The 24928-nt window shown below is 45.1% G+C and overlaps 1 protein-coding gene across 1 annotated transcript in view; it reads left to right on the forward strand.

Moving 5' to 3' along the window:
* Window positions 1–24928, forward strand: part of USP31 (ubiquitin specific peptidase 31) — a 141846-nt gene that overhangs the window by 53593 nt on the left and 63325 nt on the right. Inside the window, exons 2-4 of the mRNA XM_068244449.1 lie at window positions 13460–13585; window positions 14333–14421; window positions 17316–17408. Coding sequence (XP_068100550.1) covers window positions 13460–13585; window positions 14333–14421; window positions 17316–17408 — 308 coding nt within the window. The remainder of the gene's footprint in view (window positions 1–13459; window positions 13586–14332; window positions 14422–17315; window positions 17409–24928) is intronic.

Here is a 24928-nt window from a genome sequence, read left to right on the forward strand (position 1 = left end):
TCCTTATCAGCCACAATTAGTAAACATTCCTAGCAGTGCTGAAACTTAGTTGCAGCTAAGGAGAAGAAAGAAACGCATGATCACTAGATTCTTTGTAATATATAAATAGAGCAGCTATGCAATAAAATGCAATGGCAGCTTTCAGAGCAGATAAGCTGTACTTTGGGAACTTGTAAGTTGTAAACGGACAATACAGGTAGCCCCCGACCAGACCTAGAGGAGGTAAAGGGGACAGAGATCGCACAGTGTTTCGACTTATGGACAGAAGTCCCTATCTTGTTCATTAACTGGGTACTACCTGTATTACTTGTGCATAAATGCAAATATAACTGTGTGGGTAATAAAAAGTAGGAAAACCCGTTTTTGTCAGTTTTATCCAGCTTTAAAGGACCACTATTGCAAAAAAGTAGGCAGTTAAAATCTGGCGGAAGCGACAGGTTTTGGGCCAGTCTATCTCCTCATGGGGGATTCTCAGGGTTTTCTTTGTTTTCAACAGCATTTCCCGAGCAGCAGTTTAACTGCCAAAATAGTAAGATACCAGCCAACCTCCCTACTTACTTGCTCACTATTTTGTCAGACTTCGCAACTGCTGTTCAGGAAATACTGTTGAAAACAAAGAAAAACCCTGAGAACCCCCCATGAGGAGATGGACTGGCCCAAAACCTGTCAGTTCTGTCAGGTTTTAACTGCCTGCTTTTTTGGCGATTAGTGGTCTTTGAACAGAAAATATAGTAACTGTCTCTTTAAAAGTGTTAGCTGTGTTTGCATCCTGTCACTGACCGTTCAGAGAAGATGTTTTCCCTGCCGCTGAGAGACGGATGTAAATATTAGCTTTGTCCCTGTTGTCTGTAAATAGTTTTCTTACATGGTCATTAGGTGAAGAATATTGATGCTTCTGGAGGCAGCTTCATGTTTTTGTCTCGTGGCCGAGGCAGCGTTTTCAGGAATCCTTCTCCAGCAAGGTCATGAATATTTGCTTTGGAGGAAGATTTTGTGAACTCAGGGCCACTCTGCTTCAGAGTGCTGGGAGGGTTGAACCGTGGGATGTCTGTTGCTAAAAGCTTTGGCTATGAAGGACGTGGTAGTTTGGCACCTTGCTGACAACCACCAATTACTCTCCCTCTCGGAGAAAAGCCCTTCCCTCCCAGTGCCAGCATACAAGATGCCTGGCACATTATCTGTTGCCAGGGAAACTGCAGTGCGACTAGTCTAGGATTCTCTTGGGTCTCATAGACCTCTGTTATCTGGCTCTAATTATTCCCATCCTGGGCTACCAAGAAAAAAAATGTACAAGATTTTTTTTCTTTTTTGTGTGTGTATGTGTTCCATCATGGTTAGCTATCTTAACTTCCCTGAGAAAAATGTCTTTGCCTGACTATCAAGGTACCCACACATCTAGCGATGAGGTGCAGATTTGGCCAAGAGGCATATCTGTCGGCTGCTCATACACAGCAAGCAGATTCCCAATCACTTTCATGCTGAAGTTGATTGTGAATCGGCCTTGTGATGCCGCCTTGCCGGCCCAATGCTGTCACCCCAATGTTTAATGTACCCTTCGTTGCCCAGTGTACTCTATACATTACCTGTCCGCGGCCTCTGCTTGCTCCAGGCTCCCTCTGCCATCCATACATACACGTCCCACTTGGTTGCTTAGTAACATTGGGCGCATATATGACGTCACACACAGGGCTGTGGAGTCGGTACAAAAATACTCCGACTCCTCAGTTTCTGAAACCACGACTCCAACTCCGACTCCGGGTACCCAAAATTGCTCAGACTCCGACTCCTCGACTCCGACTCCTTAGTCTAATACTTAACAGGGCTGTGGATTTTGTACAAAAATCATGCGACTCCGACTCCTCATTTTCTGAAACCACGACTCCGGGTGCCCAAAATTGCTCCGACTCCTCGACTTCGACTCCACAGCCCTGGTCACCCACGCGCCCTTACTAGGCAACCACGTGTAGCATGTGTATGGACTGCGGAGGGAGCCCAGAAAAAGCAGAGGCCGCGGGCAGGTAATGTATAAAGTCCACTAGGGGACGCAGTAAAATATTAGGGTAGACAGTGTCTGGGGATTCGTCACTCGTCTGGGGATACGCTCGCCCGCTACCGCTGCGGACCCCATTGAGCAAGTCGGCCCTACACCCTGTTTAATGCAACCAGTTTCAGCCCGAAATTGGTCGCATTGTCGGCCGGGCATTCGCTTGACGGCAACGATTTTCATCTGATTCCGATTATAATAATCGAATTGTATGGTCGATTGGCCGCCACGTCGCCTGATGAACGGCCACCTACACACTCTGTGTTTGGCTTCAGCTGTGTTTTGTCCAATGCCTGGAACAAGCATGCAACCGATGGTGTTACTAGAGTCAGGGCCCCTGATCTGTATTGTCAGTGACTTTGATGATCTTAGATTAGTAAAATGTTTTGAAAGGGAGTGAAGATTGCAGCCCCCATAGCTTCCTTTATTTAGTGTTCAAAGCATTATTACATCACTTCTCTCTTTCATATACTTTCTCTGGCTTGGATGGGAGGGGTGCTGCCTATGCTCCTGTTCACTGATTTAGAGCATCATTAACTCCTACAGAGCTGGATTAGGTTGTGGCCACTATAGCTCACACTGAAAGAAAGTGTAAAGAATCCGTTACAAGCCTGTCCAAGTCCGACTGGGATGTTTTTGGCTAAATGCAGTCTTATAATTTCCATGCAGCTTGACTTTTTTTTAACTTAAAGAGGACCCAAACCAAACATTAAAAATATTTAGTTGCACCACTCTGACACATACAAAGATAAATAAACACTCCTTCAAGCCTATGAGCATTTCAGTGCATGCTTTTCAACCTAATCTTTTCATAATTAGGGTTATACAGGTGGCAGCCATTAGCAATTCCTCCTTTACTGGACACCTGCTATTCCTCCAGTTTGCCGGATTCTGTCCCGGCAATATGAAAGGAAGGGAGGGCTTTAATGCTTTGGAATAGCCTGTCAGATGAAGGAGGTGGTTTCAGCACTGAAGCTGGGGGTTGCTATAGCAGTAATGCTATAGGGTGCTCCCCGTGCAAGGGTAATTCAGTTTGTCAATCATTGGATCCTGAATGACTTCTCCCTCCGCCTTGCTACAACAGGGTGCTGAACATGGTGAGCCGTCATTGAGTCCACCCTGTGCCCAGCTCACCGATATAACACGTATTCCTGTCAGAAGCACTTTTTCATTTTTAGTGTCATGATTTAAAAACCTAACTTTTTAGAGTGAATTAAATGTTCTCAACATTTAGTACACGTTCCCCAGGGGCTACTTCTGATGGTTCCCGGGGTACTCTGGCTTGATATACTTAACCAAGAATAACAAATTTAGAGTTTTAGAAAATGATAAATCTTATTTAAAGCACATCAGATTAGTATTTTAGCTAATTAAAAGCAATAGTAAATGCTTGGAAATTGTTTAGAAGCAATTATCATGTCCTATGATTAAATATATATTTGTCAAGGGGAACTTGTGATAATGTTTACTATGCTAGGGGGAGAAACCCTTCTCTAATGAAAATTAAACAATAGAAGCATTTTACCCAGAGATGGATTAAGATGTAATGGGGCCCTAGGCAAGGTAGTAGATTTAGGGCCCTCTTGTGGACTTTTTGGTAAGCTGTAGTAGAGAGAGGTCAGGGAAGGTGGCTTTTGGGCCCCTTGACACCTACTAGGCCCCAGGAACCTGCCTATGTTGCCTGGTGGATGACCTAGCTCTGATTTTACCTTTCAGATATAATAATTTTTATGCCTGGTGGCGTTTACCTCCATATGCTGGTTGGCTCATGTCAATTGCCCCCCCGTGTGGCCCTGATCATCTAGGAGAGCAGCTCCTGGGGGTATCTGAATACCTCTGTGAGCTGTCCAGGGCACTGCTACATGTGTCATGTGTGTCTCTCGATGAAACCCTCCTACTTTTTCTTTCAGGGAGGTCCTGCAGTGAGGGAGGCTTATTAGCTCCAAGCATGACTAGCATTGCACCTGGTACATTGCCTCGACATTAGGTCACGGGGGGAGTGGCTAAAAACATAAAGGAAAAAAGCCTTATTTTTTTTATAAAAGAACTTAAAAATACTCATTTATTATAAATACTAAAAGGGGAGCAATGAGAGTAGCTGTTAAAAGTATTTTCACTTAATAGGATGGCTGAACTTAAAATGTAAAGTTCAGCTATTACAAATGTCAGGCCTTTCTTGCTAAACAAAGAAATGGCGCTTCCTACCTAGAAGCTGCTGAAAAGTGCATCATCTCTTCCAGTGGAAGGGGAATCCTCCCTCCTGTTCTTCTGCATGTAACAGTGTATGGCTGTAGGAAGCAATGGTAAGCATCATGATGCTTGGCTTTTGAAACATGCAGAGGGAGAGATGAAGGATCCGCATGTAAAGGCTTGGCAATCCCTGTACAACAAAGGATATCAACTGTGTATGGAGGAAAGGGGAATTTACAACTTTCTTAGAAAATGACTCTTTGACGTTATAATGGTGAGCCTGTGGAATGTATTACCACGGGATGTAGTTATGGAATGAAGTATAGGATAGTAATACTGTGATCCATGTGTAATATACTTATCTTCACAACGTCTTCATCTTGATCAAGATGGATAAGCTCTAGAAGTTGAATGTGGACAGAAGCCTCTTTTTTTTCAACCTAGCTAACAAAGTAACCATTAGCATTCTCATTGTGGAATATGTGGCTATGGAAGGCGTGGCACTGATCAGCAGAAACTACAACTTCTTTGCCTTTTTTAATAGTAAATGTTTTCCTAGCAGCTAAAATTGGCTTACCTCCTGACTCTCGGATGTGTCCAGCCAGACCTGAGCATTGTACAGAACAGAATGACCAATCAAGAAAGAGTGACAGCAAACCAATAGTAGCAGCTGCTGGAGCACAAAGCCGGGAAATCGGATGCAGCTTAACACACATCCAATTTTTATTGGCTTATCACTGGCCAATTTCAATTTCACCACCCACATGAAGTATGAGATCTCTCCTACACAATCTGCTGTTAGTATTCAAAATCTGTTGGCCCCGCTACTACGTGGAAGTGGTAAAATTGGCCAGTCGTTGGCAAATCTAAGTTGGATGTGTTGCAGAAGTGTAGCAAGGCCCTGCTGTTTAACAACCCTTTTATTCCTATCTGCCATGACACAGTGGTACATACAGTGGGGGCAGCTGGTGCCAGACAGCTGTTTCGTTGGCAGGACCTGCTTCTTCATAGGCAAAAAACGTGAACTTGTTTTTGCCTCTGAAAAAACAGGTCTAGCCTGCAAAACAGCTGTCAGGCACAACCCCCACTGTCTGTACCACTGTGTCATACTCTATTGGAATAAAGGGTTTTTAAAGAGAAACCTTAACCAAGAATTTAGCTTCATCCCAATCAGTAGCTGATCAGAATCAGTTTTATTTCGCCAAGTACAGCAAGAGCTGTAATCGGAATTATTTGTGGTACACATGGCATAGGCAGTGTAAAGACAGACAGAGTAAAGACAGACGCAAAACGCATACAAATACAAAATACAAAAAATAGAAATGCAGTGGTCAGGACCGTACTGGCCGTATCACTGCTGTGCAGGGCAGTCAGGTAATAATAAAGTGCATGATTTAGAGCAGTTCCCCATCAGGTCCTCACCCCCTGTCAGGCATTCTCATTGGTTGTTGCGATTTCAAACTCATTGGTTGATTGTGTAACTGACCACTATTTAAAGGAGGTGTGTTTTATGTTTAGTGATAGCAGTATGGCTTGACAAAGGACGTCAAGTTCGAAACAGCGGGCTGTCGCCATTGCTACATTTTTTATTATTGACTGAATGTCATTTTAATGACGTTTGAATAAAGAGCTTTTTACTACATTCGGTGGTGCCAGCTTCGTGGAATTTTTGTTACTGGGTCACTAGGTACTGTGACCATGAGCTAAGGCACACAAAGGTCTTCTTGCATGGGTGCTTCTCCATTTTTGTGAATTGTGCATCAAAAGTACCGTGGAAGTGATTGCACCATGGAAGACAATTTTAATGAGACTGTCTCTGCTACTTTCTCTTATACTGTTGAACAAGCCAGCAGGATCTTTGCCAACTCTGATGGTGGAGCAACTTTCTTACAAGAACCTGATGTGAAGTCAGTCAAACGTGAATTGGAAGCCTTACGTAAACGGCGAGTGGACCTGGATCTACATGCCAAAACTCTGGTTGAGTATTGTCGCAATAAGAAGATTCCTCGAGCTGTACGCTCTCCAATCTATCCGATGTTGTTTCCTAATGATGCGGACTTTTGTTCCACGTGGGAGCGCATATGGAATAAAGCATCATTTGATGCCATGACGTGTACAGTAGCTCGGATACAGAAAGAACTACCTTCTATTGACGACAAGATTAACATCATTGGTGAGCAATTGAAAAATATCCTACCCCCTGATGAATTTCAGGCTTACGTTGGTGACCTGAATAAGAGGATGGAGACCTACAGGAAGACCGGTGAAGAACTTAAGAGATCCAAATTTCATAGGGATCTGGCTGATTATGCCACAGGATATGTGTATGCCTGGCAGAGACCGGTGGTTCCAGTTAGGAACAGACGACCTGGTAAACCTTTAAAACCCAGACCTAAGGGTTCTCGTCCAGTCACCTCTGAGGCCAACTCCTCCAGTGATTTTTTACAGTCATCTCGGGATGCGTCCCCGATGGCCCGGGAGGGCGGAGACGCAGGGGCGGTAGAAGGTACCAACGTAGGAAACGCCAGAGGGCAAATGACTTTACGGCAGAGGAGAGATCCGAAAGTCCGACATTAGTCGTTAACATCTCAAGTCATTCTTTGACGGCGGTGGAAGAACGGGTCCTTAATTATGGACTATCTTTCAGCCCAACCAATTCACCCGATTTTTTTCTGATTGATCAGGAACTGTTTCGTTTTTTTAGGAACATCAAGCTTAAGCATTTTTTCGATTCTAATCCTTTTGTAGGTGTAAACTCAGGGACTACCGAAGATACTAACACACTTTCTCTTTCAGGGACTGGCTTACGAAATAAGAGTAGTTTCTTACCCCCGAGTCATCCTGTCATTGACACTTTTATTGACAGGGTTAAGGAAGAAGTGAATCTCATTGAATCACAATATGACTCTAGAACGGTTAATTTCAATTTAACTAAAGTTGAGCATCAGGCGTTGCTTCAACTAGGGCAACGCACAGAAATAACTATCCGCCCCGCTGATAAAGGCGGGGCAGTTGTTGTATTGGACACTGAGTATTACGAACAAGAGATACTTTCACAGTTATCCCAGCAGGATGTTTATATGCGAATTGATGAGGATCCATTGAGTCAGATACAGTCTCGTATTAAATGCATATTAGAAAAAGCTAAAACTAATGGTCTTATTGATGATGCTTTATATGCTTTTCTCCAACAGGACAGGCCAAAGACTCCCTCGTTTTACACCCTTCCTAAAATACATAAGAACCCACGCCGGCCACCGGGGCGACCCATTGTGGCCGGTGTGGGTTCTGTGTTCGTGCCGTTAGCACAATATGTTGACCGTATCCTGCAGCCTATTGTGGTTTCTGTGGATTCATATATCAGGGACACCGGCATGTTCCTCGACAGGCTTCACTCTATTGGTGAGCTTGGTGAGGGAGCATTGCTTGTCACCCTTGATGTAGAGAGCCTCTACACCTCCATCCCACATGATGAAGGTGTAGAGGCGGTTGAGTGGTACCTGATGCAACAGTCTGATTTATCCAGTGCACAACGTCATTTCATTATTGAACTATTGAATGTTATTTTGAGATTTAACTATTTTTCCTTTCAGGGTTCTTTCTATATACAACAACGGGGGACAGCCATGGGGTCGAATGTGGCCCCTTCCTATGCTGGTTTATTTATGGGTTTATACGAAGTAAGCTTTGTTTATACCCACCCACTTTTCCACCAGCATGCCAAGTGCTGGTGGCGGTATATAGATGATATTTTTTGCTTGTGGGAGGGGCCACATTCGACCCTAATTGAATTTATTGGTTCTCTTCATTCCAAATGTCCAACTATTAGATTTACTGAGCATAGCAGTAAGGAGGAGGCTGTGTTCCTTGACACCCGGATAACCTGTACATTGGGTAAGGTAGAGTCAACACTTTATGTAAAACCTACTGATAGAAACTCTCTTTTACATTTTAATAGCTTTCATCCGATTGGTATTAAGAATGCTATTCCTTCTGGCCAGATGACCCGTGTTTCGAGAATCGTTTCCGACCCTATCAAACGAGAGGAACAACAAGAGGCCCTTAGATCTAAGTTTAGAGCAAGAGGATACCCCTCTGATACCCTTTCTAATCAACATAGACGGGGTAAGAGACAACCAAAACAACACCGTATGCCATTTGTGTCTACCTTTAATACTTGTAGTGAAGCTATAGGTAAGGCCATTCGCAAACATTGGCACCTTTTACAAGGGGCATTTCCACGTATCCCCGAGTTCCGTTACCCCCCTCTCTTGTCTTTTAAGAGAGCCCCCACTGTCAGGGATAAGGTTTTTCACCACCGGGTGTCAGGGGACAGGCCTCCTGATAATGCCAGGAAAGGTACCTACCCCTGCCTTAGTTGTCACTTATGCAGTCATATCACTAAAGGTGGTACTTTCACTCATCCTTCTAAAGGTACAAGATTTGTTGTTAGGGGACGGTACTCTTGTGACTCGAGTTATGTAGTTTACTTGATTGTATGCCCATGTGGTCTTGGGTATGTTGGGATGACGACTAAACCTCTTAAAGTTAGGATGTCGGGTCACAAGACTGCCATCCGTAATAAGGATTCTACCCAGACAGTATCCAGTCATTTTACAGAGGCACGGCATAACATTTCACAAATGAGAGTCCAAGTGATCGATAGTGTTCCCCTTGATTGGCGAGGTAAATTGAACCGTAAACAAGAATTAGCACGCAGAGAAGCTTGGTGGATTAGACGCCTGGGGGTTATGGGTAGAGGGGGATTGAATCGAGATTATGATTTGAGTTTTTGTGTTTAATTTTGTGCTAACTTTTGATGCTTCAGTGGTGTTGGTTTTGATCTTGTTGGCCCATGTTTCTGTCTTTGTAAACCATTGGCGATGCCGTCAGGGGTTGTTATTTTTACCTGGTGTTTTTATTCATTTTGGCTTTTTCATGATCCATGGTGAGGCCGGTTCCTTCTTCCCTTCCCCTCCCTTCCTGCTCCTCCCTTTCCCCTTCCCCCTGTTCCCCTGTCCTCCCCCCCCTTTTTCCCTCCCCCCCCCCATCCTCTTGCTTTGGTGCTCTCCACAGTGTGTGCCAGCTGTTTCCTTTTAGATTTGGCCTTCTCTGGGCTTTTCATCATGATCAGTCTCATGCTTTCTTTGAGAGGCTTTGGGATATTTTTTAGCCGGCCACACTGAGGAGAGGCCTATGATACTATATTGGTAAATTTACGCATCCGGTGACGCATGCGTAAATTTTTACGCGTATGGCACGCGTTGACGTCATTTTTGCGTTCCGGAAGTTTTTATGCGTATTTTTATGCGTATTTTTGGCCGCATGCGTATTCCGGTCACGCGACCAGCGTTTCTATTGGTCTACCATGGATCACATGATTTAGAGCAGTTCCCCATCAGGTCCTCACCCCCTGTCAGGCATTCTCATTGGTTGTTGCGATTTCAAACTCATTGGTTGATTGTGTAACTGACCACTATTTAAAGGAGGTGTGTTTTATGTTTAGTGATAGCAGTATGGCTTGACAAAGGACGTCAAGTTCGAAACAGCGGGCTGTCGCCATTGCTACATTTTTTATTATTGACTGAATGTCATTTTAATGACGTTTGAATAAAGAGCTTTTTACTACATTCGGTGGTGCCAGCTTCGTGGAATTTTTGTTACTGGGTCACTAGGTACTGTGACCATGAGCTAAGGCACACAAAGGTCTTCTTGCATGGGTGCTTCTCCATTTTTGTGAATTGTAATAAAGTGCACTAAAACGTCCACAGTCCCTTTACGGATAAATAACCTGGGCAGGCAGAGGCAGGAATCGGCTGACCGACCCGGCAGTTAGAGATTCAGGCCAGGCCGGGGAAGGTTAGAGTTCAGTAGCCGAACAGCCTGGGGGAAGAAGGTGTTCTTCCGCCTAGTAGTTTTGGAAGGTAAAGTCCTGTAGCGGCGGCCCAATGGGAGGAGCCTGAAGTAGTGGCTGCCTGGGTGGGAGGGGTCGCGGGAGATCATGGTTGCCCTCTTTCTCATCCTAGAAGAGTGGAGGAGATCAAGAGGAGGAAGAGGAGAGCCGATGATCTTCTCTGCGTCAGTTATGACTCTCTGCAGCTTGTGTTTGTCGCTTGCCGCTGCGCCTGCATACCAGACAATTACAGAGGAGCAGAGGATAGATTCTGTGGTGGCGGTATAGAAGATGGTCAGCAGCTCCCTGGGCATGCCAAATATCTTCAGTTGGCGCAGGAAGAACAACCGCTGCTGGGATTTCTTCTGAATTTTGGTGGTGTTAAGCCCCCATTTCAGGTTGTTAGTGAGAGTTGTGCCGAGGAACCGAACCGATGACACCTTAGAGACTTCTGTCCCTCCAATGAGGACAGGTGGGAGGGGGGGAGGGTTTCTCCTGAAATCAACGACTAGTTCAACAGTCTTTGCTGTGTTGAGGACCAGGTTGTTGTCGCTGCACCATTTGCATATTCTCTCGACTTCGCTGCGGTACTCGTGCTCCCCGTTGCTACCAATAAGGCCGATGATGGTGGTGTCGTCTGCAAACTTGATGACCTTCAGAGTCAGCGGATGAGATGCAGTTGTTGGTATAGAGGGAGAACAGTAGAGGTGACAGAACACAGCCTTGTGGGGCCCCTGTATTTGTGGTCCGGACGCTGGAGTAGTAGTTGCCAAGCTTCACCTGTTGCGTTCTGTTTGTCAGGAAGTCCTTGATCCAAGCTCGGAGAGAAGGATCAATTCCGAGCTACGTCAGATTGGTGATCAGGATGTCTGGGCAGATCGTGTTGAACGCTGAGCTAAAGTCTAGGAACAGGATCCTAGCATAGGAGGCGGGGCTGTCCAGGTGCTCAGTGATGTGAGCCATGCTGACATTGATGGCGTCCTCCACGGATCGGTTAGTCCTATAAGCAAATTGGAGCGGGTCTAAAAGGGAGTCCATGGACCTCTTCAGGTGGGCAAGGACCAGACGCTCGAGGAGCTTCATGATATTTGAGGTTAGGGCCACTGGCCGGAAGTTATTTAGCTCAGTACTGCCTGTTTTCTTTGGGACCGGTACAATTATAGATCTCTTAAAACAGGAGGGGACTGTACCACCAGATAATGACTGCTTAAATAAGGAGGTGAGCACAGGGGCTAGCTGATCGGCACAGGTACGCAAGCAGATGGACGACACACCATCAGGGCCGGAAGATTTCCTGGGGTTCAGCTTGCGGAGGTGCCGGAGTACCTCTGATTCCTGAACAGCACCCGGTGCCAGGGCGACGAGTTCACCCAAGGGGGGGGGGGGGTCGGAGATGTTTGGCTCGCGGGCTGGTTGGGAAGTTTCTCGAACCTGCAGTAGAACTCATTGAGCTCCTCCACCAGTCGGGGGCTAGGGGTCGCCGTTTGGGGTGCCAGTTTGATGTTCGTGGCTGCTCTCAGGCCCTTCCATACCTCCCGTGTGTTGGTCGACTGGAGGCAGAGCCCCAGCTTTTTGGAGTAGGCCCTTTTTGCCAAACGCAGTTCTCTTTTCAGGGCGTGCCTGGCCTCTCTGAAATCCTCTGGAGAGCCCGACCTGTGCGCTTCCTCTTTGCATTTCCGAAGCCGGCGAAGCCTGTCGTTGAACCAAGGCTTGTCGTTGGGATAGACTCTGAAGGACTTCGACGGGATACACGCTTCTTCGCAGAAGCTAATGTAGGAGGTGACATTCTCGGCCCATTCATCAAGGGTGGGTGCCTCCAGAGCTGACCAGTCGGTGGTTTCAAAGCAAGCTTGGAGCTCCAGTTTGGCGTCTGCTGTCCATTTCTTTGAGGTTTTGACGATGGGCTTTGAGGTCTCCAGGAGCCTCCTGTAGGTGGGGATCAGGTGTATCGTGTTGTGGTCAGAGTTCCCAAGGGGGGCTCCTTGGATGGCCTTATAAGCACACTTTTGGACCGTATAGCAGTGGTCCAGGATGTTACAGTTCCTGGTAGGACAGGTGATGTGCTGCCGGTAGCGGGGCAACACATGCCGAAGGTTCGCCTTATTGAAGTCGCCCAAGATGATGAACATGGCCTCCGGATGGGCTGTTTCCCAGCACGAGATGCAGTCACTGAGTACCTGCAGGGCAGTCTTGGAGCATGCGTCGGGAGGGATGTAGACCCCCACGAGGACAAGGGAAGAGAACTCCCTAGGGGAGTACCGAGGCCTGCAGTTTATGGCAAAGATCTCAACATCAGGAGTGCAGGCCTTGTGGAGAGTGGTGGTGTCGGAGCACCAGGAGGAGTATATGTAAAAGCAGATACCACCTCCTCTCGTTTTCCCAGAGAGGGCTGCGTCACGGTCTGCTCTTAGGAGGTTGTAGCCTGGTACATGCAGAGAGTTATCGGGGATGCTGTCGCACACCCAGGTTTCGGTGAAACAGAGAACAGGGGTATACTTGCTGATCGGGGGTTTGCTACCGAGTAGGAGGAGCAGCTCATCCAGTTTGTTGGGGAGTGAGCAGACGTTTGCTAGTAGGATGGCAGGGACAGGTGAGCGTAGGCCTTTCCTTTTGAGTCGGACCTGTGCCCCCGCCCTCCTTCCTCTGTGGCGGCGTTTGTTTGGGGCTAGCTTGAGAAATCCCATGAGAAATCTATTCCTTTTATCAAACGTATCATCAGGGGGCGCTGTATGGCTAATATTGTGGTATAACTCATCCCACAGTGTGATGTCAGGACCATAGTCCTGACAGTTTCCTGTCTTTGAGCCTCATTGCATTGTGGGAAATAGCGGTTTACAGCTGTTTCCAAATGCCAAAAAAGCAAGCAGCATCTCCTTCAACTGACATCACCTGCCAGCAGTAAAAATGTCACCACATGATAAATGTCAGAATGTAAATTAGGGAGAGGAAAGATTTTACAATGGGCAAACACTGGCTAAATAATTTATACATAATTATTGTAAAAATGAAGCACTTTTTTATTACATTATTTTCACTGGAGTTCCTTTTTAAGGAGCAGTGCCTTGCTACACTTCTTTTGTTTCTGCATGACAATATGTGACGGAGGAGCAGGCTCCCTGCATCCCTCTCCAGTTGGTCCGCTCTGCTGCATTTTGGTGCCAGGTACGGTTTTCTTTATCTTTTGATGGCTAAATTGGATGTGTGTAGGCTCCCTAATTACCAGCTGGTGATTCACAGTGCAGCCCCCCATTCATCATTGGACTTGGTTTTGAAAATAAACATCAACTCTGTGAAGCATCTGGATGAATGAGAATGTGTTTTTGTTTCCACAGACAATTGTATCCCAGAATGCTCTGCAGTACAGAGGGACTTCCCAGCACGATGCCCAGGAATTCCTGCTCTGGCTTTTGGATCGGGTGCACGAGGACCTCAATGCTACCGGCAAGAACAAGCCTCGGGTGGGTGCTTCATGTCCTGGCGTACACACATTAAATAATCACTTCTAAGCACTGGCTGCACCTAAACGGCTTCATATGACAGTGAGGCAATACTTAGGCATATGAAAGCCTTTTCTATTCATTAGGTCACAACAGGAAAGTTATGCAATCTGTTTAAAGGACCACTACAGTGAAAAAAGTAAGCAGTTAAAAACTGACGGAACCAATAGGTTTTGGACTAGTCCATCCCCTCATGGGGGGCGGTTCCCTGTGTTTTTTCTTGTTTTCAAAAGCATTTCCTGTATGGCGGCAGTTAAGTCTAATGCCAAAATGGTGAGTAGTGAGGCTGGCTGGTATCTTACTATTTTGGCAGTTTAGACTTGGCAACTGCCATTCAGGAAATACTTTTGTAAAAAAAAAAAAAAAACCCATAAGAATCCCCCATGAGGAGATGGACTAGTCCAGAACCTTGTTCTCAGTCTCCTTCCCTCTCCTACTTATAGTGATTAGAGATTGAATTTATATAAGCTAGAAATTGTGCTGATCCCTGTTTGAAAAGTGTTGTTCCACTGTTCCCACTGCTGCTACTGTTGTAAATGAACTCTTTTCACTCATTATCATCGCTTATACACCCTGTTGTAGAGGATGAACATCTGAAGCCTAGGCTGGGTTAATTGAACCTGTTTTGGGAAGGATAAATGGTTTAACGTATGGAAGGGCTAGATCTTCTTAGATGATGGCTAAAGGAAATGACCTTGTGTATTGCAGCCACCAGTGGAGGAAGATCTTACTGGAGAGGGTCCACCATTCCCAACCAGCGGGACCTTTGTTCAGGAACTTTTCCAAGCTCAGTACAGGTAAAATGACTGCCTGACCAGAACAATCCCATGGTAAATCTTGCTCATACAGACCAACTTTTAGGGATATTTTTCTTCCATTGGAAATATTACCCGAGCTGCATTTTATAGTATTGGGTATTATAGCCAGACACTGGAATAGCCCGATGCCTCCTCACAAGGTTTTATTGAATAGGATGTGGTGGGTCTGCCACATGGAACATATTTCATACTCCCTTAAATCCAACCTTTCCAGATTTAATCGCATGTGATCTGATTGGATCATGCGATTCCCGCTGGGCCCTCCCCCAGCTACCCACTAGATTACTTTATGTACCTTGACACACCCTACCTTTTCCCTCCTGTTTCTTTGATTACTTACCACGTTGTTCTTATACACCTTTGGACTGATCTCTCTATATAGGATTATTCATTAACTGGCTTTGATGGAACATGATTACCCTCATTTTGTTTTAAGTTTACCTTATTTTACCATGTACTGTTCACTGTTTATAGTACTTAAAGTACTTGTCTTTTTGTATTGCTAACTAAACTTTTAATAAAAAGAAAGTAATAAAAAAAAAAACAAAGCAGTTCTGAAGTCAAGTAGATCTTTATAAAAAGCTAGAATCTTCCTCCTATATATACTTAACACTAACCCCCTTCCTTACCCGAGTGGCTATAAAGCATTTAATCACAGGCTGTAAAGCCACATTTTTTTTTACCCAAATGACTCAGCTGGTGCTGCCATAGCCGCTGATTGCGTTGTGGCCTATGGGAGCACCCAAATTACCAGGCACAGCATATATCTATTTTACCTGTTACTTTCTATACCATAGCAGAAAGATTTTATAGGTATAATTTTGTGGTAGTAAAAATGGACGCTTACCTGGAATTAGTTCAGATTGAAGATTATTTTTTAAAGATTTATTGTTGTACTATAGACTCTCTCCCAGTATTTCACGTAGGAATTTTAGTGTTATCCAGACTCTTTAACACACCTGTTAATGATTTAAAGTGACAAAAATTACCTATTTTAGTTCAGAGTGCTCTTCAGCCTTTATAGCAAAGATGATTCACCACATCCCCGCAGGCGTACAAGGTCTTTATCTCCTTCCCCGAAATCTCGGTTGCAAAATCCTCCGGTACTTCCTGGAGGAGGCAGAGCTTTGTGCGAGAGGCAATGATCAGCGGTGATTGAATGGACTGGGGACAGAGCTACAGCTCAAAGCTCTGCCTCCATCATGCCAAAAAAATCTGCGACTTTGAAAGGCGTAGAATTTTGCCCCGGGATTCGGGCACAGGGATGCAGCCAATCATCTTTGCTCTGAAGCCTGGAGAGCATGCTGAAATAAAGAGGTCATTTTTGTCACTTCAGACTCTCTTTAAGCCACTTCTATAATTAACCAGTTGCCCTCTGCAGCATAGTGTTTCTACACCACTGTAGACCTCACTTTACAACCAGGGGCGTAGATGCACTTTCTTGGTATTTACGAGTGGCCCACACCCACAAGGTAGTGAATGCTTACTGGTATCAGCGAGATGTCTGTGGTCATTCACAAGATGAAAATAAAAACACACATATGTATTACTTCCTGTGTACTGTTCAGTACACAGGATAGTGTGGGGACATCTAGTGACTAAAAAGTACAAGACATGTTAAATACATTAAAATAAATCTCCCATTAGTTATTAACCCCTTCTTCCCCGCTCCCCATAATAAATATATATATATATATATATATATATATATATATATATATATATATATATATATATATATATATATATATATATATATATATAATTTATTTTTTATTTTTTTTTATCTACCTTAGGGACTATATATGTCACGAAGGGTATATTACTGTTCTGTCTGCAAAGAAGGGCATTTAATTATTGATATAGTATAAAGAACCACAAAACTGAAAAAATTTACCTTTTATTTACGAGTAAAATATTGTTGCTATACATTGTACTAGGGTTTTATGTATGGTAGCACATTTTATTTTTAAACTAGAATAGCTAAAATCTAAGGAATGTTTTCCATTTTTTTCCATGGTATTACCTTTTTAAAATGAATATAAAATATTTTTTAGCAAAAAGTACCACCTAAGGAAGCCAAATATGCGGCAAAAAATACAAAACTAGGTATAGATCATTTAGCTGTGATAAGTTGTGATAAAGTTGTTGGGGGATGAATGCGAGGAGTGTGAAATGTGAAAATTGCTCTGGTTTTAAGGGGAAAAAAACCACTCAGTGGTGAAGTGGTTAAGATATGAGGCCTCTTTGTTGTGGGCCAACAACTATCTAGGATGCTAGATATGTTTAAACTGTTTTATTTGAGAATTTTGAGGTTTTAGAATGAGACGCAGCTGCTCTCCCTGGTGAGGAGAAATAATACTTATCCCACTTTTCAAGCTCTTTCTGAACCCAGCTGATCATTGGTACCCCCCTGAATAATAGCACCAGGCTAGCGACAAGCAGATTTTTGCTAGCCTTCTGTTTTATCTGTATGTGTCAATCAGCGCTGATCCATTACACTATCCCCCGCGGCTAGCTTCTTCCAATCGGAAGCTAAGCCGTGACCCAAGAAGTACTTTAGGAAGCCCATTACTGATACAATTTTGATTGTACAATCTTACCACTTCAATGTAATGTGAGGGACTGCCTAAAGTATATCTACTCAGTTTGCCCTTCTACTGCATGGATTTGTTGATGAAATTCTTTAGTGTGCCTGAGTTGTTGGTTCTCTTGAATTTTTGCCTTCCTTCCAACTGCCACAGTGCCAATTTGCAACTGAACGAAGAAACCTAGCGGTGGATTTTCCCTGGATTCAGTTTTGAGTTTTATAACCTGCTTTTTGAATGTGACTAATTTGAATGCTTTCATTTTCCATGTCTTTTTTCCCATAGGTCCTCCTTGACATGCCCTCATTGTCAGAAACAGAGCAACACTTTTGACCCTTTCCTCTGCATCTCATTACCAATCCCCTTGCCTCACACACGGTAAGTGCGGTCTGTACAAGGACTGCCAGCATATAGCCCTAAGGAACGCATTCGTGCATGTCACGGATGTTCAGGCTTCTCACCTTTGTACTATTTTAAAAAAGGATCCGTAGAGCTGCTGAGAACTAGACAAACTGTATTTAAAGCCAGAATCAAAGCACTGTTTTCTTTATATGCATTTAAAGTGTACCCCAGGCGGACCTCTGGTTCAAAAACACATACTTGCCTAAGAAGACGGAAGCCTCTGGACCTTACCGAGGCTTCCCACGCTGTCCTTCGTTGCCAACGCCTTAAACAATTCCAACAAGGGCTTGTAAGAAGGAAGATCGGGCTGCCCTCCTGTTCAGGCACAAGCAGCTTCCTGCTACTGCATAGGCGCGTCCATGTTTGGGCCGCTCGTGCCTTAAGAGCACAGCTTGGATCTTCTGGAGAGTCTGGACAAGCAGCAGCGAGGAGGACGCGGGATCTATTAGTCTCTACAACACTCAGAGGCTTCCGTCTTCTTCGGACAGTATGTCTTTTTCAGATAAAAACCTGAAGCTTGCCTCTGGTTCCCTTAGGCCCTTTTTACTCTTACAGGTAATTCCTGTCTTTTGTTACCCTATTTTACTGCAATGAGAGTGGTGACTTTCACACTTATTGCAGTCCGTTTCAAGTGCGCCGGAAGTATCCAAGCCGACGCAAGGGCGACAGCGTCTTACCACTAGATAATGGAAGTCTATGGCCAACGCACTGTGTAAACGATGGAGTGAGCCGCGGCATGAATTCGCAGACTGAAGGGAATGCCAGTGACGTACTTCCTGTGCAACAGGGAGTACATCGCGCGGAGGGGGGGGGGGTGGTTTCAGAGCTATGCATATGACCCTGTCGGTGCACACTGCCGCAAGGCTATACGATTGTCATTTTTTGCATTGCAATGGGATGTGGCAGGAGAATTGCATCCCACGGCAATGCAAAAATCAGGTGTGAAACCAGCCTAATACAGCGTTGTGTTTATAGATTATGCATAGAAAAAGATTTGTAAAAAAAAAACAAAATGGTTGCAGTTTTTACAAAATGAAAAAGGAAGCTTGGGAAACATTAAATTGAGGGTTATCCTCAATTGAACCAAAATGTGGTTCTAGTTGTATTTATATGGTTGTATGCAACTACTGGTGAATTCATTGAATTTGCTTTAATTATATGTGCATGTGACCTGTTAGTGTGTGGTGTTTTTTCTATGGTTGAGCAGCGCTAGTACCTGCCTATGGTTGCATAACTCGATATACATCAATCGTTTTTTTTTTGTGTGTGTAAACAAAGGAAGCTACCTGCTTGCTAATGTATTGCTACTGATTTCGTTCTCTGTAGCGATGAGGTTAGAATTTAACTTTTCCTTTTGATTGTGTAATCTATAGGGAATGGAGTAAGAGGTGGGTAAAACTGCATTTTGCATGAGTTATTCAGACTTCAGGATGAAATGAAGAACTTAACAGCTTGTATCAATCAAGCAGCAAGTTAATTAGTTATTTGCTAAAGCTGTAGTTCAGCCTCCTGTAATTCCGATGATTTTATAGAGAATAAAATGGTCATTAGAATCTTACACCAGCCAATCCCAAGTCTGAGGCCATGATACGCTATCTGGCATATAGAGTGAAGACTTGTACACGCGTACGAGGCATGTTGTCTGGTGGGATCAAGTCATGATCAGGTGACATTGCAGGGCTGACACTGTACAGACGTGTTGCTAGCCCAAAGGCTAGTGAGTTGTTCTGTTGCTATGTAGTGAGGCGGACAGCCGTTGGAGTGGCACAAGAGTGACGTCACGCAGCTGCTGGGCTGAATTGGGAGAGCGATGCTCTCGGCTGAAATCGATCTGCCAGGCTGATCGCTGGCAGAGGTCGGTTGGCATTGAGGGCAGCTGTACACGTGCTTCATCCAGCAGGTGCATGAGGCTTTATAGTGTGATGGGTGTCAGCAGGCAGCTTTCAGCCACTGAGGAACTTGACAGCAATTAGTTTACTTTTTGATTTGTAGGAACTTGAGAGGTTTTTTTTTTTATACTTTTTTATGCAGAATTAATTTAAAATAATGTTCATGTAAATGCATATGAAATGCTATGTCTGAGCTTGGGCTTTTAAGTATAGCTGTTAGCACTGTATATACTTATCTGACAGCAGCTGAAATGCTTTCCCCAAAATGTGCGCCGACTCCTGCGGTCTTCTGACGCTCAGTGGGAGCCCCAAAGCTCAGAGCTCACATTCATGCAAATAGTAACATCAGAAAGGGATGCCGCTCCCTGTCCTCTTGCTGGTTACATGGCGGAGATCAGCTTTCATTAGCAGGCTGAGGCTTGCATAAGTTTAGGGGCTCCTGAGGGATTGTGGGAGAACGTTATGTGGCGGCACCTCACCGTGGTAGAGAAGCTGGCTGTCCATCTAAAAATGTTCAAAAGCAGACAGCTTTTATGTTTTCCACCTTGCACCTTTCTGATTGATGTGCCACACATTCTTTTGCTCAAAGGTTACCAATTTATTTGAGATCAGGTGCAGCTAAAAATCCGCTCTGTCTATTTTTTCCACAGGGCCAAAAACAGGTGGGTTGGGGGAGTCGGGCTTCGTGGGAGGCATCCATATTTGTTGGCTCTCATTTTACATGAAAGTGGTAAAACTGGCAAATCAAGGATGTGTGTGTGTGTGTGTGTGTGTGTGTGTGTGTGTGTGTGTGTGTGTGTGTGTGTGTGTGTGTGTGTGTGTGTGTGTGTGTGTGTGTGTGTGTGTGTGTGTGTGTGTGTGTGTGTGTGTGTGTGTGTGTGTGTGTGTGTGTGTGTGTGTGTGTGTGTGTGTGTGTGTGTGTGTGTGTGTGTGTGTGTGTGTGTGTGTGTGTGTGTGTGTGTGTGTGTGCATCTTTACTCTCTGAGAAGACTGCACCCTATGACAATGACAGCCTGGGCAATGGTCGGGGCCTAATACGGATTTGATATCCACTGATCAAAGGCTTCTACTTCTAACAGAAAAGCTCTGCCACTGAATGTAGTATAAATGTATTTTAGAGCAGGGTTTTTCAACCTTTTCACTAATTGTACCACTTTTATAGCTTAACCCTTTGGGGACCGGCCGCCTAACCCCCCCCTTAAGGACAAGGTGAATTTGCATGCGGGGGGTGTTTGGGGGGGGGGGGGGGTTCAGGCAGCCGGATCCCTGCTGGGGCTTGCTGGGCATCGTGTCCTTTGTGTGGCCAGGGCCCCCCCTGTATGCAGCAGCCTTTACTTTCCTCCCAGGCTCCAGCGATGAGCCGCAGTTGACCCCTGTGCTCCGTCCGGGATCCCCGCTCGTACTGACTATAAGTTCTAGGTCGCGGCTTGAGGATGTCATCAAGCCGGGACCTGGCACTGACGTCAGAGCAAGTGGGGATGCAGGCCAGAGCGGAGGTGAGCGCCAGTCGTTGTGGGAACGTCAGGGAGGTGAGTGGATACTCTTCTGACTCCCTTCCCCCGCCACAGCTGTCACAGTGAACACTATGATCCGCCGGCGATCATAGTGATTACGTACGCGATGGCTTCTGGTCACTGAGGGGAGATGTCAGCTGTCATATAACAGCTTAATCTCTTCTCTCAGGTGCGCACGATCGAGTCGGGAGCGGAAACTGTGGGCGGCGTAGATCCTACACCGCATCAGGCTAGAAGAGCCACAAGTGCGGCATAGGATCTAATATAGGCGGTCCTCAAAAGGTTAAAATTGTTCAATTGCCACCAGTACGCCTGTGCAGTAGATCTGACCTGATTGGGCTCAGCAGGAGTCCGAACAGAGAGCTGCTACTACGCATGTGCGCATAGCAACAAGAAAATCTTCAGGGAGCACCAGCACTGGATCCCCTCTACTGAGCAAGAAAGGGAAACCCAGAAGCTTCCCCTTCCTGTGGTAAGTACCCCACAGGACCACTTTTTTTTTTTTTTTTTTTTACTGGTTTGCTTAAGAAAATGGGGGCATATGGGAGGGGAAAAGCAGGAGGCATTAGTAGGGAAAAAGGTTAAAATCAGGTTGCTATCCTACAGATTGCCATTATTGATAGGTAGATTGCCAATGTAGGTAGCATTTCCAGTTCCTCCCCACCCCTTCCGCTTCAATATAGGTAGCCGCCTCCCACCACCAAAGAGCTGGGCAGTTACTCACCACAAAGTTTGGCTCTCATTCTCTCACTTTATACCTGCCCACATTCTAGATGATCCTCAGCTAAACCCATTATTCCTGATTTGGGGTTCTGATCAGATATCTACAATGTGTGAAGGGATCTAGTGATGTCACTGGCCTGTGGAGCTGAAATGGTCAGTGAAATGCAAGTAATTCCAGTTTACATGCAGATTTCATATAAATTGTATGCAGCTTCAAGCTGAACCAATCAGACACTTGATGCCGAAAATGATTATCCAGTTTCAAGCTGTGTACAGTTTGCATGTGGTCTGCATGCAAGTCTAAATGATTTGTACATGATCAGCCATCTAGCTGTAGAGATTTGCTAGGTTGGAATGCTGGGCACCACTATTTTTTTCCTACCTGGCCATCCGTGGTAAAAGGTCTTTTGGGCTTTTGAAGGCAACCAGTAACTGCTTAGAAGTTTGAAAGACAACTGGAGTGAGGTGACTATGGAAACTGCCATATTTATTTCCCTTTAAACAATACCAGTTGCCTGGCTATACTGCTGACCTCTGCTTCTAATACTTTTCGCCCACAGACCCTGAACAAGCATATGCAGATCAGATTTTTGTCAAATCTGTCAAGATTAGCTGCATGCCAAATAGATCAGCTGGGCAGCCAGGCAACTGGTATTGTTTAAAAGGAAATAAATATGACATACTGTACCTCTCCTTACAGTTGTCCTTTAAGTACAATTAAAGCACCTGAGCTTTTTCATGTTAGCATACTTGTGGTTTGTCTTCGAGGACACCTTTCTCAAGAAATATATGTAGGCTGCCATATTTATTTCCCTTTTAACAATACCAGCTGAGCTTTTATGCATCAGTAGTGTCTCAATCCCACACCTGAAGCAAGTATGTGGCAAATCCAGTCAGACTTCAGTCAGAGCATCTGATCTGCTGCATGCTTGTTTAGGTCTATGGCTAAAAGTATTAGAGGCAGAGGATCAGCACGGCAGCCAGGCAATTTGAATGGTTTAGAAGGAAATACAGTTGGCAGCCTCCACATCCCCCTCACTGCAGGTGTCCTTTAACCTCCTTACCGGTTATCCCGAGCTGAGCTCGGGGTAACCTGCGCAGGAGGATCGGTCAGGCCCCGCTGGGCCGATTTTCACAATTTTTTTTTTTATTGCACGCAGCTAGCACTTTGCTAGCTGCGTGCATAACTCGATCGCCGCCAATTCGCCGCTACCAGTCGTGCCGCCCCTCCCTCCCCCAGACCCCTTGCGCAGTCTGGCCAATCAGTGCCAGGCAGCGCTGAGGGGTGGATCTGACGTCCCAACGTTCATGACGGGGGAAGCCTTGCAGGAAATCCCGTTCTGAATGGCATTTCCTGCTTGCGCAGATTGCCGGAGGCGATCGGAGTGGGTGGGGGGATGCCGCTGCCCAGCGGATAGCATGTAGCTAGCGCTGGGCTAGCTATATGATTTAAAAAATTAAAGTGCTGTGCTTCCTCCTTGCCGCAATAATTGGAACAGCAAGGAGGTTAAATAGACTCTGAAGTCTCGTAAAAACCATCTTTTTTAAAAAAAAAAATGTGCAAATTTGGACAGAGGCGCCAGGCAGGTTAAAATGATCTAAAAACAACTAAAAAGGAGGAGTACAGGTGGACTTACCTCCTGAAATGATGGGCAATCGAGATTGTTCAAATCGCAAATAACAATTTATTTTGGCACTCCGCAACGCGTTTCGCAGGTATAACCCGCTTCATCAGGCAAGGAGTGCAAGCTCAAAAAAGGTCCAATAGTGGCAATGCGCCTCTGTGTAATAGGCGCATTGCCACTATTGGACCTTTTTTGAGCTTGCACTCCTTGCCTGATGAAGCGGGTTATACCTGCGAAACGCGTTGCGGAGTACCAAAATAAATTATTTGTGATTTGAACAATCTTGATTGTCCATCATTTCAGGAGGTAGGTCCACCTGTACTCCTCCTTTTTAGTGGTTTTTAGATCATTTTAACATGCCTGACGCCTCTGTCCAAATTTGCACAGTATATAGTCAACCTTGGGTGGAGGGGACTGTCCCCTTCTTTCTATCTACAGAAAGCGACTTCTTAAACCTGATTGGGGTCAGGTTCTAATGCTCCCCACCTGCATTTCAAGTGGTTGCCTATGTGGTAACCCGTGTTTGTGAGTATATCCACATCTGTTAATTATTTCGGCAACTATTGTTACACTTACTGCACTATATTGGGCTCTCGGTTTTTCTTTTTGTTTCAAGTGCTTTAAAAAAAATGTGTTTAACATGATTGTCCTAACTTAAACCGCCACATCCCCGCCGCTGTAATCTATCTTAATCCCCCCCTAACTCCCTGGGGGGCAATCTGGGCAGCGCTTCCGTGAGAGGCAGAGCTATGAGCCGCAGCTCTTTCTCTCAGCGCCTCTGTCAGCCTTCACCCTTCTCTGAGAGGGGCGGGGGAGAGGCGGAGATACGCGCCGACAGAAGTGTGTAGAGGCAGAGCTGCGGCTCATAGCTCTGCCTCTAACGGAAGCGCACAGGGCAGCAAAATCCACGACCAAGAGAGTCGTGGATTTTGTAGGGGAGAGGGAGGAGGGAGTTAGGGGGGATTTAGATAGATTGCAGCCGCGGGGATGCGGCGGTTTAGTTAGGACAATCATGTTAAAGAGAATCTGTATTGTTAAAATCGCACAAAAGTAAACATACCAGTGCATTAGGGGACATCTCCTATTACCCTCTGACACAATTTCGCCGCTCCTCGCCACATTAAAAGTGGATTAAAACCGTTTTAAAAAGTTTGTTTATAAACAAACAAAATGGCCACCAAAACAGGAAGTAGGTTGATGTACAGTATGTCCACACATAGAAAATACATCCATACACAAGCAGGCTGTATACACCCTTCCTTTTGAATCTCAAGAGATCATTTGTGTGTTTCTTTCCCCCTGTTCTCATGCACTGAAGTTTCAGGCTGCTTGTTTCTTCCTGCAAACAGCTTTGCCCTTGTCTGTAATTCTTCAGTATGTGAAAGCCCAGCCAGCTCAGAGGACGATTTATCCAGCTTGTAAAAGATAAGAGAGAAGAGAGAAGCCGCTCCAATCCTAAATAATACACAGGCAGTTTGCATAGAGGGGCCAGAAAGGGTGAGTTCATAGCAGAACCACAACACTGAAGAACTTGGCAGCCTTCCAGACACAGGCTGACAAGTCTGACAGGGGAAAGATACATTGATTTATTACAGAGACAGTGATAGTATAAAGTGCTGCAGTAAGACAGAACACATTAGAATAGCTTTTTTGAACTTGTAGGATGATAAAAAACAGGATGCAATTTTTGTTACGGAGTCTCTTTAAACACATTTTTTAAATAAAAAGAGGTTTTTTACGAGACT

Source organism: Hyperolius riggenbachi, chromosome 7, assembly GCF_040937935.1.
Source record: "Hyperolius riggenbachi isolate aHypRig1 chromosome 7, aHypRig1.pri, whole genome shotgun sequence".
NCBI classification, from domain to species: Eukaryota; Metazoa; Chordata; class Amphibia; order Anura; family Hyperoliidae; genus Hyperolius; species Hyperolius riggenbachi.